The sequence below is a fragment of the Polypterus senegalus genome, chromosome 5 (genome assembly GCF_016835505.1).
Source record: "Polypterus senegalus isolate Bchr_013 chromosome 5, ASM1683550v1, whole genome shotgun sequence".
NCBI lineage: Eukaryota > Metazoa > Chordata > Cladistia > Polypteriformes > Polypteridae > Polypterus > Polypterus senegalus.
Window position 1 is genome coordinate 150,535,585 of NC_053158.1, and position 18,501 is coordinate 150,554,085.

At 35.8% G+C, this 18,501-nt stretch overlaps 1 protein-coding gene across 1 annotated transcript in view; it reads left to right on the forward strand.

Annotated features, from left to right (window-relative positions):
• The window catches only part of LOC120529580 (E3 ubiquitin-protein ligase HECW1-like), a 471,213-nt gene that overhangs the window by 213,605 nt on the left and 239,107 nt on the right, over positions 1 to 18,501 (forward strand). Inside the window, exon 5 of the mRNA XM_039753493.1 lies at positions 4,711 to 4,805. Within this exon, the coding sequence (XP_039609427.1) occupies positions 4,711 to 4,805 (95 nt within the window). The remainder of the gene's footprint in view (positions 1 to 4,710; positions 4,806 to 18,501) is intronic.

The following is an 18,501-nucleotide window of genomic DNA, read 5'->3' on the forward strand; positions in this document are numbered from 1 at the left end:
CAGAACAAGTCAGATTATGGATGAGACTGTCACAGAGAGGGAGGTAGCTGATCTTTTTACTGCAGAGATCTTGAACTAGCAGTTAGTGTTAGAATTAGTTATTTATTTACACAATTTATCCCTGCTCTCTCATTTTGCTGCATAATTACATCAGATCACCAAAAGGTTTAATGGACCCCAATGAGACTAGTACTCTACAACTTTTTACTTATCATTTTCTTCTATTTAAAGTTTCTAATATTGAGATATAATGACTGTTGTACAACATTTGGCATATGAATCTACAGCAGTGGTAAAATTTGGATGCACCATCTGTTAGAGTAAAAAGTGCAATGCAGTTTACTATTACATACATCACAGAATGCATTCCAAAAGATGGTGCATCACATTTTTTCTTTCCAAGTGTGCCAGAGAAATTTCCGTGTGGGCCCAGAAGACTTTAGGATAAAGCATTAATGGCATCTATTGAGACAGCATCATTACTGCATTGTACTTTTGGTTCCATGGTTAATACAGTTTGTAACCTTATATGTAGGTTAAAGCCATATTAGCGCAAGCATTTCTGCTTGATGATGTTAATTAAGTGAAATTAATAACCTTTATTTCACTAATAAAAAGGCTAATCTCAAGAGAGAATAATCTCTTTCTATTAGACTTGCAACTACTGGCTCACAGCCATGCAGCAGCTTTGAACTTTGCGACTTTATAGACACAAACACACACACTCTCACTTGCAGATGGGCCAGGAGGGAAGATGCCAGCTACACTCAAAGTAAATGAGCACAGACACACTTGTTACCACATGTGGGTTTATTCATTTAACCAACTAATACCACAACTCAATATTTAAAAGCTGATTTCTAATTAATAATATTTTAACAAGTATTACATTTAAGCTTAATTAAATTTAACCTTCAGATACACAGGTCCTCATCCTCATCCATCCATGGTGTCCTGGATATATGTTGGGCAGACCATTGTTTGTAAGACCGAAGGACTGTGTTTCTGATATGGATGTGAACAGCACTGGAGCAGCAGAAGGAACAGTCCTGTCTTCTTTTGTTTCACTCTGTACTCCTCAGATTTTAAATTTAACAGCAGGTCATGTGTATGTATGTATATAGACAGTCACACACAGGCGTGCGCGAGATAGACACACACACACACAGGCGAGAGACACACTCACACAGACACAGAGGCGCGTGGTTAAGAGAGACACACGTGAGATATAGACACACACACACGTAGACCCACGAGAGAGAGACACACACACACACACAGGCGCGCACGTGCATTGTTGCAATGTTACTTTTCTTGGTTGTTTATTAAATTACGGATTTTTCAAATGTGTTATTCAATGTTTTTACATTAAGTTTACTATTACACTGTGCATTCTATGGTATTATTAACTATATTTGTGCTTAAAAATCTTTAAAAAAATATATTTACATACAGTTCGTACGGTCTGGAAAGGATTAATTGTATTTACATACAGTCCTATGGGGGAAATTACTTCGGTTCACGACCAAATCGGGTTACAACCAGAGTTTTGGAACGAATTATGGTTGTGAACCGAGGTTCCACCGTATTACTGTCAGAGAAATGCCAAAGATCTATTTATCTAAGAGATAGGTATTTATCTAAGAGATAGGGAAAGACAGGAAATTATATTTTGCACAGTTTAGTACTGCCATCCATCAACATATACAGAAAATACAGTGGTGTGAAAAACTATTTGCCTCCTTCCTGATTTCTTATTCTTTTGCATGTTTGTCACACAAAATGTTTCTGATCATCAAACACATGTAACCATTAGTCAAATATAACACAAGTAAACACAAAATGCAGTTTTTAAATGATGGTTTTATTATTTAGGAGAAAAAAATCCAAACCTACATGGCCCTGTGTGAAAAAGTAATTGCCCCCTTGTTCAAAAATAACCTAACTGTGGTGTATCACACCTGAGTTCAATTTCCGTAGCCACCCCCAGGCCTGATTACTGCCACACCTGTTTCAATCAAGAAATCATTTAAATAGGAGCTGCCTGACACAGAGAAGTAGACCAAAAGCACCTCAAAAGCTAGACATCATGCCAAGATCCAAAGAAATTCAGGAACAAATGAGAACAGAAGTAATTGAGATCTATCAGTCTGGTAAAGGTTATAAAGCCATTTCTAAAGCTTTGGGACTCCAGCGAACCACAGTGAGAGCCATTATGCAGAAATGGCAAAAACATGGAACAGTGGTGAACCTTCCCAGGAGTGGCTGGCCGACCAAAATTACCCCAAGAGCGCAGAGACGACTCATCCGAGAGGTCACAAAAGACCCCAGGACAACGTCTAAAGAACTGCAGGCCTCACTTGCCTCAATTAAGGTCAGTGTTCACGACTCCACCATAAGAAAGAGACTGGGAAAAAACGGCCTGCATGGCAGATTTCCAAGACGCAAACCACTGTTAAGCAAAAAGAACATTAGGGCTTGTCTCAATTTTGCTAAGAAACATCTCAATGATTGCCAAGACTTTTGGGAAAATACCTTGTGGACTGATGAGACAAAAGTTGAACTTTAGGTGTGCTGAATCCATTTCTGAAACTTTAACTTTAACTTGCTTTAACACAAACTGTTTCCATGAGATATCAGATTTAGTGAAAAATTATGTTTTCAAAAACAAAAATGATGATTTAAAAAAAAGTTACTTTTGATTTATGGTATGAGTATTTTTATGCTCAGAATATTAATTGAAGTATATTGGCAGTCTTCCTTGTCCTTAATGTTATTTTTGATACAGCAACCCAAGTTCAGGTATTTGCTACACTTTTTTTGCTCTAACCAGTATATTTTTCTTTGTATATACAGTACATGTATCCATCTTCTGTAGTCCTTTTTTTAAATATAAATGCTTTGTTGAAGTTTGATGAATGGTAAGTCATCACCTGCTTGAATCATAAAGCAAAGAAAGTGAAAGAGTTTACATGATCCTTGACAAATGATTAACTTTTTTTTTTAAATTGAAATTTACTTCTTTCCCCAAACTGGCCAACATGGAGTAAATATCCAAATTTGACTTTATCATAATGTCTGAAGTAGTGCACTGTCTCTCACAGCACTTGCCAAAGCTGATCCTTATCTTTTTCATTACAAATTCATTCCTTTTACTGTTGACTTCCGCAGTAGTCTTTTCACAATCAGCTGGCCAGTCCAGACAAAGCTCCTTTCACCTACCAGCTGCTGTTATAAGTGTGTCTGAGGAGCTATTCATGTAATTTTTCTTTATGAGCTTTAACAGTAGCACACCATAGTTAAGCTCAACATCCTAAAGATAATTAAAAAAGAAAATCCCCTTTTTGTTTAACAAAATACCTTGAGCGTCATAATAAGCACTAGCACTAAACGTTGGTAGGTCTAGAATGAGCATCACAGCTTTCTGCTGATTTCATACTAATAGCATGATTTGAAAATAGCAAGAACTCCAATAGATTATAAATCTACCCTGCCTTTTATCTGCAATATATGTTTGTTTTGGAAGAGTAAGGATATGAGGTAAGTTTTTATAACACAGTGATCTGATAAGAGAAAATTGTTTAGATGCCACATAATGTCTACATTTCTTTACTATTCAGGTGAATCCCTCTATCTGTGTTTTAAAACAGAATAATACTTAATATCTTAGAAAGTATGAGGAATCATTGCAGAGCCCTCGCACTAACACATCCTTGTGGCCAATCGTGTCACTGATCAATCAAACAAGGTTAGAATTGGATTATGAGATAAAACTAGAGCCCATAATGGAAAATCCCATTAAATCCAGACGAAACTTGTCCATGCCAAGATGGGAAAGAAACAGCCATTGAGCAGGAATGTTATGGTTCCCTCAACATTCACATCATGTTTGCTCTTAGTATTAGTAGTTTTGCTAAAACTAAATTATAGCACCTAATATTTTAACAAACATTTGGAGTCTTGTATGGACTTATTAGATCTTAGTTCTTTCAGTGTAGCATTAAAGTGCAAACAGAGGAAATGAGTGCATTATAGCTCAGACTTTATATGTGATCATTTCAAAGAGTGGTAATGCAACAGAAATACTTCCTTCCATCCATTTCTTGAACTCACTTTTTCCAAATTCATTATTAGGTGCAAGGCAGGAACTAGTACTATATTTTATGCCAATGAATTTCAGAGTGTCACATATCCACAGTTAGTTTTATAGGACTGGTCTTTGAGTCACCATCCATCCATCCATTATCCAACCCGCTATATCCTAACTACAAGTTCACGGGGGTCTGCTGGAGCCAATCCCAGCCAACACAGGGTGCAAGCAAGGAAACAAACCCCGGGCAGCGCGCCAGCACACCACAAGGTGCACACACACACCCACACACCAAGCACACAATTCACCTAAAACTGAAGAACCTTTCATATGCCAGCACAGGTATTGCCAACAATTTACCTTTGGTAACCTCTATCTTATCATGCAACTCCACATAACTACTCATAAAAGAATACATTTTGACTAAAATACATGTATTGTTGGAATTATTTAAAGATTTTTTTTACTTTGTAAGTGTCCATAGCTTTTTCTTAATGTGTTATATGCATTAAAATGTATAGGTACAATTAATCAATATATTGTGCACTGCCATGTACAAATTTAGTATTATTTCTGTTTTGTCATTTACTCTGTTTCTCCTTTCATCTTTCTTTTTACAGCTGAAACAAAAATCTGCTTTAAGTATTATCATGGAGTAAGTGGAGCCTTGCGAGCTACAACCCCCAGTGTCACAGTGAAAAATCCTTCAGCTCCTGTAAGTTATTTGGGATTGTTATTAATTATTTTCTTTTCTAGGTTGCTAATTGTGAAGAAAAATAATAATCTTAATACAAATAACAACCAATAGCTTTTGTTAAATTAATAAACTCTGCTGAAATGATAAAAAAAATCTATTTTTACCCCATATGACTGTTAATTGATTTTCTGTTCTTATATGACTTTCAGACATCCAGAGAAATTTTCTGATATATTAGAATTTTATTTATTCCATATGTAGTTTTAAAGCACTTCAGCTTTTAATGGCTAAAGAAACATGGGAAATGGAAATAGTAATGAATGCATTTGAAATGTTGTCAGGGTTACTTTGGGCTTGTGCATCTAGAAAACATTTTTAGCTCCCTCTTAAGATCTAATATTGAACCTTTCAAAGATGTCAAATTTAATTCCATGAACACTATTTAGTGTTTGCAAGGTCTTATTAAGCTTATTTTTATTTGCACTGCAGTTTTTTATGATCTCAAGTGCAATCTTACAAGTGGAGCTTAAAACATTTTTATGTATTTTTTAAGTTATTTTCTCAAGCACTAATAAGTCTCTGAAGAGCTCCAAAATTCCTGAAATTGATAACAATGTATGAATCAGACTCTGATACTAATAAAAACCTATTCATTGTTGCATTTATAGACCTCTCAAAATACATTTCTCATATGAAATGTAAGTGCAAATAAATCTCCAAAACGACATGCAATAAATACACAATACTGCAGTGTATAGATAAAATGTGGAGCAAAACTACTTTGAGATCAGATTAATTATTACTGTAGTAGGCTTTTCCTGAGCAGCCTTAAGTTCATTTTAGATTCATGCTTTCACAGAAGTGTAGTGTTAACATCCATGCCTGAATGTAGCTGTAGAATGATGGTCACAACTTCACAAACCTTTGCTCTAGAATTTCATTCACATTTTTAATCTGTTACATGTGTTCCTGTCGTTATAATCATTATTCTGCTTTGCCCAAAATTAGGACTTTTTTATTCTGTAAACTGTTTCTGCCAGCATCTGCTCAGTAAAGCACTTTAAATATTTGTGCCAAGATAGTTTTCCAGCTCAATTTTATATACCTTAATTATCAACCATCAATATCTTGTGTAATGCTGTTCCATCTCTTGCACATTGGATGCATTTAATTATAGTACTCTTTACATTGTCAAAATAAATCTTTTTTAATGTACTGTATGTCTTTTTCCAAGTATATTGATTTAACTTCCTTCCCTTTTCCCAGTTAAATCCTTATAAATAATTCACCTTGACAAAATATATGACATATACATAAGAAATTAATTTGAAAACAAGTGATGCATGTAAATTGAAAATTTTGATCCTCTTTTTAAGTTTATATACAAATACAAGCAATTAGTTTGTATTTAAAGAAATTGCCATAGAAACCACATAATCTATTTCAGTGTGCTGAGGACCAGGGACTATTCTAGTATCATTAGTATTCAGCACTGCTGGATGGCAGTCCATGAAAGGGCACACTCAAAGCACAAAGCATAGTCACTATATAACCTGTCAAAGATGAGACAATACAGTCAAAAAAAGGTTTGGGGCAGCAGTGGAAAGCAGAGAATTTTCCCGTAATTGGTCTGCAGTGGAAAGAGAGAAAGGGTCAGTACACTCCTCCACCCCCTGTTCTGTCGTGGAATAAGCCACGTTCAGGCTCTTTAGCTGACTTCCATGCACACGTGTGTGACAAACCTAATAAGCATGTTTTTGGACGTGCATTCTAATTTGTAGTACCTGAATAGCGGCAGACTGTAAATATCACATAGACTTTGCTATTTAAACACAATACTCTGGACTTGTAACTGAACAGTATTAACCACTACCCCACATTTCATTCCATACTTTATTGCAAATTCAGCTGGTGAGGGGAACTTACATTTTCAGGCAGTTTAAATATTTTTTGTATATTTTAGAAGCAAATTCCAAGCTTCAGTAAAAACATCTATCATGATTTGTAGCTATTTGGGAGTATATTGTAGTATTCTGAATTCTTTACTTTGTCTGATGTTTTTAAATTAGTTTTATTTCCACCACTGCTTTGTTGCATCTGCCCTGGTTGCTGTGGGAGCCTCTCTGTCTTTATTTGGCAGACAGAGTATGTGTCAGTTTATGATGTTATGGGCACATTGCTACATAAGAGTGAGGTGGTTGTACATACTGCACTCCCTGGGTGAACCTTACCTAAAAATAAGGGACAGATTATGTCTCATGAAAGTATAAAATGGTTTTTTAGGAATTTCAGGTTCTGATTTAAATCATTCTCTTGCAAGTGATTATTACTTTGCCCATTTGGTGTTTTGTTTCAGTTTTTTGTGTGTGTTTTCAGCCCACAATGGTGCCCACTTTTCATTTACTGTATGAGATGTGTTTTTATTGGTCACAAAAGCTTCATAGTATGTAAAATGAAGCTGTAACTAGAAAGATTATATCTTAAAACAAGTAATTTGTTTAGCAGTGTAAACACATGTAAGTCAATAAAAAAATTGTAGAAGTTATTATTTTAATTTTTTTTTCCCTTTTTAAAAAAAATCAATTTACTGCTAAGCTAGAGCAATAGAATGGGGATGGGTTTACTCTGCTAGAAGCCTATTACTGCATGGAGGGCACAGATGAAAACAAAACAATGGCTCAATATTTGTCCCATATCGTTGTAAAAGTCCACTAAATTACTCTGTCATTGTAATTAACATTGTAACTTAGCAAACAAAAAAACAAAGAAATACAGTCAGGTTTAAAGAGTTACATTGTCAGTGTAGTATCAGAAAGAAATTAAGTAACAATTGTAAAAGAGGACACAAGCAATAATAAAAGAGTTGGGACACCACCTTGGTAACCCTGTATAATTAGGTGAGAAAAACAAAGAAAACACAGTAAACGTGGAGTAGTCTTTTTAGACTGGGGTTCTGAATAGGAACTGAAACAAAATGGCTGATTTCCGGGTTGTGAGTTCAAGTGGCAGGAAGGGGAGCGTCCTGGCGGACAGAGTGAGATAGAGTAGCTGTCAGTCTGCCCTGCTGTCAGTCTACCCTGGTCTGCTGGGTAATTGCCATAACCAAAGCCTTTGAGCTGTCTCCCATGCTCACATGTGTGGAACATTCGAACTAGACTGTATTTTGGTATTTGGTATTTGGGACACTGTATTAATCCCCGAGGGGAAATTGTCTTTTAGCATGATCTTTGGAATAGTACCATTTTTTTCATAATTGTATGCTCAAGAGTTAAAAATATTGTTAATTAGTTCCCAGAAATAATTTTTCGTAAGAAAAGGTTGCTTATTTCCATTCATCCACAAATAAAGAAGTGCTAATATGTTGTAATTGATCTTTATTTCATATTGCTCATTCCACAGTGTATTGAGGGCTTTATTCATTTATTAATTTCCCTAATTTATACATTATCCTGAGGTGATTGTTAGTTCACTGTCTTAGCCAGCTGTGGCGTCTGTGACATCTCTCCAAATTACAGGTCGTGTGAACTATCAAGCCAATCATAAAGCATTTCAGTTTCATTAAAGACTTAACATTTCATGATATACTGTACATACTGTAATAGTAGTTATACACTATTCAGCAAAATTCAATACACATTTTTATTTCAGGAACCTACAGATGTCTGTATATCATCATCTTGGTCACTTGTTGATACTACTTGGTGTGTGAGCTGATTGCCGTTAGTTTCTTATTGATTCCCTTGGTGCAACAAAAAATATTTTCTGAGAACATCTCCATTCAATGAAGTACAGTTTCAGACTCAGTATCTGAGAAAAGTAAACACTTGGCGTAATTTGTTAATTAATGCAGTGTGAATGACAGTTTGATAGATTTACTATTGTTAACCAAAAATATGAAAAAGCCTAAATGAGCTATAGTAAATAAAAGAAAATCACTCAGTGAACTGGCTGGATGTTGCTGCCGCTGAAGCGTAGTAAATTAAAGGCCTATAGTGAGAACCGCCCCATGTGTATGCTGACAGCGAGTTCACTGCTTAACAGAGAGAAGCTCCACTCTATATTTCAGATCTGCTGCTGACAAGATTTTATTGGACAGCTGAATTCTTTTTTTAGAATCTGAATAGCAATGTTTTCATTTTTTATGAGTCTAAAATATTTATATCAAGCTAAATAGGGGAACTGACTGCATGTTAAGATGGCTTAAAGTATAAGGAATAGCTTTGATGTACAATGGTTAATTAAACAAATTGTAGGGAAACAGGAAAATGATAAGTCTATGAATTTTACTGCCTTCTTTTATACCTCAATAACCATCAATAGCTGTCGTCAACACGGGTATTTAGGTAGAATATCAAAGGAACATAATTTTTATTTATTGTGGACACTGTATGTTTTTTTGCTTGTATTCCAGTTTCCTTCTGTTCCTTACAATTATGTGTCTTAGGTTGCTTGGCATCTCCAAATTTTTCCAGTGTAAATGAGTGTTGGTGTGTGCAATGAAATGGCATTCTGCCCAGAGTTGGTTCTTGCCTTATACCTGATGCTTCTAGGACAACATCCAGCTCCCACAAAGCCCTCTTTTAGACTAAACAGAGTAAATCGATTGATGGATGAATAATTATTGTAACGAATATGAGTACACTTGTGTGATGGAGTGAACTTGCTGATGATATCAGAGGTTTATTTTCTATAAGAATTCTACTAACTAGAATTTGTTTTCCTGTTTTTCCTGTGTTTCAACCAGCCATATCAATTGGTCATAATTTGTTTATATTAATGAAATTGAAATTTTGCTGTTTCACTGTGGGAGATTTTAACGTAATATGAGTGTTCATATATGTTAATGTTGTAAGGCTTAAAAATGTTCTGTCATTTGATTATAGGTATACATTTGTGTAAGTGTTCCTCTCAGTATTTAACGAAGCACGCTATATAAAGAATAAATTGAATGGAAAACTAAGCATTCTTTAACATTTCAGCTATGTTTGTTGAATCTGACTTTTCCAAGGAAATGTGTTAAATACAGTAAGTGAAGTGCATTTTCCTTTATGGGATAAGTAAAATTGAATTGAATTGATTTTAAAAGTGGAATCACATTAAATTGCTTTTGCAACATATTTACAGTGCTTCATTATTACAGATGCATCCACCTATCCATGTCAGTTGCAAAACAAGCCTGTTTTATTAGACTTTTTTACATCTCTGCATTTATATAGTGAAAGACTGTTTTAGATGATAATAAGGGGCAGATGATAACCCATGTAGTGTGAGCTTTACCAAGAAAACATTGCAGACACAGTGTAGGTGACTGGAACAGGCAACTCACGTGCACGTTTAAAGCATAAATATGCAGTGTTCTTTTTAATTTTCTGCTAGCAGACTTGGAAATGCTTGAGTCTTCAGTAGATGTCATTCTAAAGCATCGGCTTCAAAATGAGACAACAAAAACAAAAATCCTTTATCATATATTATTGTTTTGATACATTCAGATCCCAAAAAAATGCACATACCATACAGTACTAATTTGTGTGATAAAAGTTGAGAAAGTGATTTTAAATAATATAATTTTTCAGTTTTTCACAGGCTACTCTGGTTTTCACCCCACATTCTGAAAAACTTGCAACTCTAAGTTGCAACTCTTAATTGGCTGCAGTCAGGGTGAGAGTGTTTTTGTCTTTGTATGTGTGTGTGTGTGTGCATGCGTGTGTGTGCATGTAAGAGTGGAAAATTTCATAGACTGGTGGCTTGTCCAGGGCAGTTCACTACCTAGCTTCCTGTGCTGCAAGGTTAGATTTGCCCCTCCATTATCTTGATTTGGATTGTGTGGTTTGAAAATGATTGACTATCATTAGTATTCAATTGAGAATAAAATATATGCTTTAAGATCACTATGAACTGTTCCCAAAACCAAAGAACATTTCTGAATTGTGATAGTATAACGAAAGGTTACCCTACAAAGTCATCTGCATCCACTGAACAGTTTCATCTCCAGACAGAGGTGTAGCTTCAGTGACAGACTGAGGAGATCGTTCCTCCCCCACACTATGTGACTCTTCAATTCCACCCGGGGGAGTAAATGCTAACATTAATTTTATTTTCATTTTTTTCATTTTTATTACTATTTGATTTAATATTGTTTCTTTGTATCAGTATGCTGCTGCTGGATTATGTGAATTTCCCCTTGGGATTAATAAAGTATCTATCTATCTATCTATCTATCTATCTATCTATCTATCTATCTATCTATCTATCTATTTATGTTCTCATTTTTCAAATTTTGAGAGGTAGCAGTCCAAAATCAAGACTGTTTGTTGCAATCTGATGAAAGATACTTACTGATTGCTACATTGCTCTTACCTGTGACAATTAGATCACATCTCAGTACTCCTGCTCTTAATAGTAGAGACTGAAGTGGAAAAAGTTGGTAAGAAAAATTGTTTGGCACTGGACTAAAAATATGGATATTAATATGCAAGATTGTTTTCATTCTGGAATCAGATCTGGATGAGCCTGCATTGTAAATTAATTAATGAAAAAATCAAAAAATGTGTGTTCCCTGTGTGACTCTGAAACCCACCCAAATATTTACTAATATGTAACTGTAGATCACCATTATCATGCAAAGTGTATTAAAAGCTCTCAGCAATGTATTTCAGGTTGGTAATATGGAAACATATAGGACATGTGGATACCAGCCTGAGGAAAACAAATAAAGCTGCTAAATGTCAACACAGCGGTAGACTAGAAACTGAGTATGTCTGCAGTTTAGATCTACATAAGCTGTGGTAGGGCTTACAGACACATATACATTATAAACTACCCTAATCCAGTTGCTTCTACTTTTTCTCTCCCAGATGAAGTACATGCTTTATATGCTTACTTTGATCATGACAAGAAACTGCCTTCAATACATAATCCTGCAGCACAATATGAATAGTACTTCTCCATTTCTGTGCATGTTGTAAAGAGGAGTTTTAAACAGTCAGCATCAATAAAGCATCTGATTCAGATGAAATTTCATGATGTGTTTTATAAACGTGTAGCAACCAATTACCTGATATTTTCACAAACAGAGAGATCTATGATCCTCACCTACTTCAGAAAGAGAAATATCCCAGTGTCACAGAAAAGAAAAAATGGAATCCAAAGATGGTATGATACCTGTTGTAAATCATACCATCCTGGAACACCTGGATGATAAAAACTTCACTCCCAATGTGCTGTTTATAGGTTACAGCTCAGAATTTAACATTGTTATACTATTAAAGCTGATAAATTAGAATCCTAGACTTGAGACATTGTGCCACCATCTGCAGCTAGATGTTTACAGATCATAGCACTGTAATTTAATAGAATCATTTCTTCCATGATTATCCTCTATATAGACAACCCCCTAGAGTAATTAGCTGAGCCCCACTGTACTTCTTGCTCACCTGTGATAGAGTTGGCATACACAGTTACAGCTCCATCTGATGACAACAGAATTGTAGACCTGATAACTAACAATGATAAGATGGTTTACAAAGCATAGGTTTAGCCTTTGTTAGGAAAGACATGTATTTTATGTTTTGCATTGTCATTTTGAGTCAGTTTCAGGCATTGCTATTTTGTGTACAAGACCCCAGGCACTACCATATTGTTTATCTTTGCCATGGTAACTGCATGTCACATGTCATGTGAAAACATCATTATCCCACCACCATAAAACAGTTGGCCTTAACCTAGAATTTGGATAGTAAGAGTCTTGAACTTTGTATATTTTACTGTTCTGAATTATTTTTTTGCCCCTTTTTTGACTTTTTTTGCTATGCATTCATGCTAATCTCTTTGTTACTATATTTGTAATAGATTTATGTCTATATACTTTATTGTATGTAAACGCTTATTTTTTCAGATTAAAATAAGGCTTTTAAAATAAAGGTTCAGATTAAATCAGGGTTATCTCAATCTTTTTATAGATAAGACTGGTTTAAATAAAATTTGATTGCCTGAGCATAATACTATAAACAAAAAGAGCCCTTTTTTCACCCTTAGCTTTCCCCGAGGAAGTCATTTCTAACACTGTGAATTCCTGATTGAAAAATGTCATCTTAAGTCCAACAACAGAGATCTGATGTGATTATCTAGTGACATTATTCAGCTGACAAGCCACAGCTGTATCCTTTACCTACTGCAATTTTGTCAGCTTACATAAAATCTCCTCCATCTGAAGTACTTCATTTTCCCTGTGAAGGCTGTAAAGTCAAGTCAGCTTGATCAACATTACACTTTAAACACTTTTCTCCAGGGCACCACAGAAGCACTGCAGTTAATGTTGCTGCCTCACAACTCGAAGGACCTTGATTTAATTCCCCACTTGCTTATTGCCTTTTTGCATTTTACCTTTTTTCCCTATATTTACATCTTATTCATATTGCAAATATGTCACTGTTAGGTTCTGTGGTGTCTCTAAAATGTCCCTGTAAGAATGCGTGAGGCTTGTTGTGTAAATGTGGCCTGCTGTTCCTTTCAGCACTGCTTTTTAACTTTCAGTATCCTGTCAGGAAAGGTTCTGGCACACAGCCCTGTATTTGATTCAGGAGGTTTAGGAAATGGGGTGGTAACTTTACTACAGCCATGAAAATTGTTTTTGATGTAAACTCACATTAATTACAATCTTGTTATGGATTTTGGATTTTCACATTTATGCTAGACAAACCACATTTGACATATTTGAGTTTATTTTCATAAAGCGATGTATCATGTGTTTATTTTTTTATTGAAACAATTCTGGTTGTCATGCAGATGCAGTGGATAGCACTGCTAAGTCATGAATCTATTGTCCTGAGTTTGAAACCCATGCTTGGTCAAGTTCTGCGTGGAATTTTTCTCTTGGCTTTCCTCCCATATTCAGGAAATGTGCAATTTTACATTAACTGTCAAGTCTAAAGTTGTGCTTTAGAAATGTGATTTATGATGTGTGCATGAGAGCAATCTGCTTTGCACTGGCTTGCCATTCAGGGCTGTTTTTTTCTCTTGGACCCGGTGCTGCCTAAATAGGTTTTAACCCTTTATATCTCAATTCAATTAAGAATGTTTGAGAATAATATGTGTTATGGAAATATTATGAATGTAACGCCAGCCAATTGCATGGCATTCTCACACATGCATGATCATATACAGGCAAATGGCAAATGTATTCATTTAAATTTAATACCACTACACAATATGTGCAGAAAGTGAAGGGGTCTGAATACTTTCTGAATCCACTGTTAAGTCAATTTAAACATGCCTGTCTACCAATATTTCATATTTTTGGAATATTAAAGAAAGCTGGTGTACCCAGAGAACCCAGAACTGGGTAAAAGTAAAATACGCATACCAAGAGTGATCCTGATTTGGAGTCCAGGGTTTACAATTGTGATCAACTAAAACTGAAGGATTTTCTTAATGAAGCAATTTAATTATCTATAGCAATCATGTATTACATATTGTTCATTGTCTGTTCTAATGAGTTGAAATGTCCTGCAAAACATTTGCTGTAAGTTATTTGCAGCTTTCTAGTTTTCCTCTGAGTCTGCTAATTTTTACTTGGCTGATTTCAAAATTACTTTTATTAATTTAAAGATGAAAACCCTTAGTAAGCAAGTGAACAGAAGATTCAAGAACAAAAGTGAAGAGATTCAATAGACTTGTGCTAAAAACTGCATAAGGTTTAACTGCAATACTTATCTTTTAAGACAAACACTGGTGTCTTTTATTGAGCAGATAGAGGTAAAAACACAAGGAATTTACGGCAGATTTAAAAACAGACAAAAAGGCTCCCTCAGAGCACTTGCAAATCTTCCATAATGTAAAAGATGAAAATTTGAGACATTGTGAGAACGCTTATTGGAATTAAGACATTATCGATGAATATTTTATGAAATATGTAATATTCAAAAACTATGACACTTTATTCAAACTTGCCATCCAAAGGAAAATTAAATTGCTGTGAATCCTTGTGTACAACTCAAATAGAATTAACTCTTTTTACTTAAAAATTCAAAAAATGTCTGATAAGGCTTTCAAAAGTACATCTCTAAAACCATTGGAAATTAGATATTTCTTATTTGAAAAGATGAAGTTATATTACAACAGAGCACATTCTAGAGAACGGGTTTTGATTCTAACCATCTTCTTAATTAGTGACCAGATTTTTCTGCTAATTCACTTCTTTTGCTTTAGTCTTAAGTAACTTGATTCAGACCCCTTAGTTGTCTCTTTTTCCTTAATTAGCAGCCAAACAATAATGAGACACGAAACAAGCCGCCATATAAGCAGCTCACCTGTGCCCATCACACAATATCTGAAGATAAGAAAGGTGACGGTCTCGGTAAGTTAAACTCTCAAGTCACCAAAGGATTTTGACAGTGTTCTTAGAAAAAACAGAAAATCAAAAGTTTGGGAAATGTCTGCTGTGGCAGAATGAGAGCAGCAACTAGCCGTGGAATTAAGTAATGGGCTTAATTAACAGGAAGAATTGGCTTCTCATTAATAGATTTGTTGGAGCGAAATTGGTTGGAGTTTGAAGCCCCAATTTAGCTGGTCATCTGTTGGCTCATTTCACATCTCATTTCTGTTTGGCTGCCATTTAAAGAATAAACAAATCAATTCAGAGGACTGAATCCTTAAAAACAGAGCTATTAAAATGAAGGGAAAAGAAATCAATTAGCAGTGAAAACTGGTCATTGTTTAGGAAAAAGGGTTAGATCGAAAACCTGCAGCCACTGCAGCCCACCAGGCCTGGGGCCTCATGTATAACGCCATGCGTAGAATTCGCACTATAACATGGCGTAAGCACAAAAGCCGAAACTCCTCCCAGAATTACGCCTCTTTGAATATGCAAATGAATATAAATCGCCCTTAAGCTCAGCCTTCTGTGAAAAGACAATGGGAAAAGCACGGGGGAAAATATAAGAATTTCAGTGAATACCAAGTGGAGGCAAAGGAAAAACATACTATTTGTTCAAATAAACCGTGGTATAATCAACAAAAAGAAGTTGATCGAGTGACATAGCGTGTTGGATAAACTTGAAAGCTCACGTTCACAAAATCGCATAGTGCCGGAAGTTACATATCAAAGTCGCCGTGAAAAGCCGAGTTGTAAGCCCACTGTCTGAGTGTCATATGAAAGCTTATTAGGGTACAGAGAAAAAAGGCACACAGTGGGGAAAAAGCACGAAATGTCAACTTCAATCTCGACATTTCCACTTTAATCACGTAGTTTATTTTGTCATTAAAATAGAACATCATAAACTTCATCTTAAAATCGTTTAATCAACCAGTTTCTCAAATCACATCGTAATTAAAGTAACACGTTAAATGCTTTGTTTTGTATTTGATCTTCTATGTGCTCTATGTGTGTGAATTACTACTTGCTTTTTAAACCGGCTCTCTTCCTCCAACTGGACACAGAATCCATTACATTCGTGATATTACAGCTCTCTGAATAACTAAAATACTGAGATGTATACGTGATATAATTTTCATGATGATAGGAGTTAAAGCACGTTATTAAACATGTTTTCACTTCGATGAAATAATTTATTGCAGCAGTACTCAGGGGCGGCTCTAGGCTTGTGGTGGCCCTGGGCAGAGGAAGAATCGGTGGCTCCTTCGCCCACCAATGTCAATAAGGTAGCTTATGCACGGTGGATGGCCATGTCCGTTGCGGACACTGCATAGCTGCCTCGTGCTCATGACATAAGCATTTAACTTTTGCCGAAATTTGTCGCTGCGTTTTTTGCTGTGTTGTTATTTTCTCTTTTTGTTTTATAAAAACTATATATGTTCAATATATATTGGCATTGCTGCCACTGCAGTCCTTGCTTTTCTTTCCTCAAGTAACCGATCGCCACACAATCAGCTCTGTAATAGAAATGAAGCCATCTGTAAGCTTAGCGCCGATTCTTCAAAACGTTTAAGGAACATTGAAATATCTTCGTAGTACACGTTTAATTATTCTATCCTTCATGACACTCCCAGTGAAGAATATAGATTATTTAAATGAAGTTAAAGTTTTATCTGTATAATTTAATAAACATATTTTGCTGAATTTCACCTTAAAAATATCGTCATCATATGTAAATACGCGCTTTATAAAGTGGCTCAGGTTGTGCGATATTATAACTATGGTGCAAGTTTACAGTGGGGTGATTGTACTTATAAGTACAAACAGTTCTACAAGGTGCAATTGATTGAGTGCATTTAAAGTTCTTGGGATGAAACTGTTTCTGAACCGCGAGGTCCGTACAGGAAAGGCTTTGAAACGTTTTGCAGTGGCTGAGACAGCGTGTCCTTGAAGCTGTATATCGATAATTCTCTTTCCGATCAGCTGCTGCTGTGATTCACACTCAGATACAGTGATAATAAATACTCCGAGTGGTGCAGTGAGAGTAATATGGAAAAAGATGATCTGCGGGAGGAGCTGAAAGAAGAAGAAGAAGAAGAAGGAGAAGTGAGAGTAACAACGCTAAAGCAGTTATGGTATTTGGAATACTATGGCTGTTCCCTGGACCATTATATTGTTACAAGTTAATCACAATCAGATGCGTTACAATAATAAATAATATGCGGTTAGTTTCAGTGTATTTATAAAGCCGCGTCAGGAAAATAAAGGTGTAACCACACAGGAACAGTAACACTGCTTTGACGCTGGGTGCCGCGTGTCTGCAAAACCAAGCGGAGAACTTGCGTGCGACAAGGTATGAGGTACCGTGGAAAAGTGCGTGGCTTTTCGCCAAGTGTAGGTTTTATACATCGCGATTTGAACGTGGAAAAGTTCTTACGCAACATTTCTGTGCGTATACACCGTTTATACCTGAGGCCTCTGGAGTTCGACACCCCTTTTGTAGAGTGTGTTCTGCAATGGAGAATCAAGTAATCTACAAGTTAATAGCCTCCTCCATCTGAGCAAAATTAATTTTAAACCACTCAGTTATTTTTGTCTATTATTAATTTATGAATTTATTGTTTTTATTTATACTAATCATGCTTCTAAATTACTCCAAAGCTCCTTAATAAACTTTCCTAACTTTAGGGCCATGTTCAGTGGCCTTAAAACAACAATCACTGTCCAACTTTCTTGTGGAAATTTTACATCTATTCCACTCTTTCCCACCATTCTCCTGCTTATTTGTGGTGAACTCTATTCATTTCCTGTATCTTGAATTCATTTTGAACTCAGCCTGGAGAAAACAATCCATTAATTCCATGCTTGTCATTGATGCAAGGTGTTTTTGTTGTATTAGTTGTGGAACAGAGTGACGTGCAGAGTTCCAAAATACCTGGGGTGCCATCCTGGCCATCTCATTTAATTGTGTTCCGACAAATTATAAACAAAAGGAACGAAAAAATAACATGGTGGCTCTAAAACATAAGCCAATAGCTTAAGCAGTGTTCCTTTCCTTGTCAGGTCTAACCTTGAGCTGCATGCTGCACAGAGTTCAGGTAGCGAGTAAGATGCCTTCTTCCAGGAGTGGGTTTTTTATATGCTTTAGCCTGGAGAAGTGAGACTTATGGGAGTGATGGGGGCATGGTCAGATAGTCTCCTGGGCTGTTTTCCCTGAACTGTTCAGGAAAGTGACAGAAAAAACATAGGAAATTTGACAAAGAAGAGGACACTATTCAGTCCTTCAAGCCAGTTAGTTTAGCCAATAGCTAAGCTGTCCCAGTATCACATAAGGATTTTTCT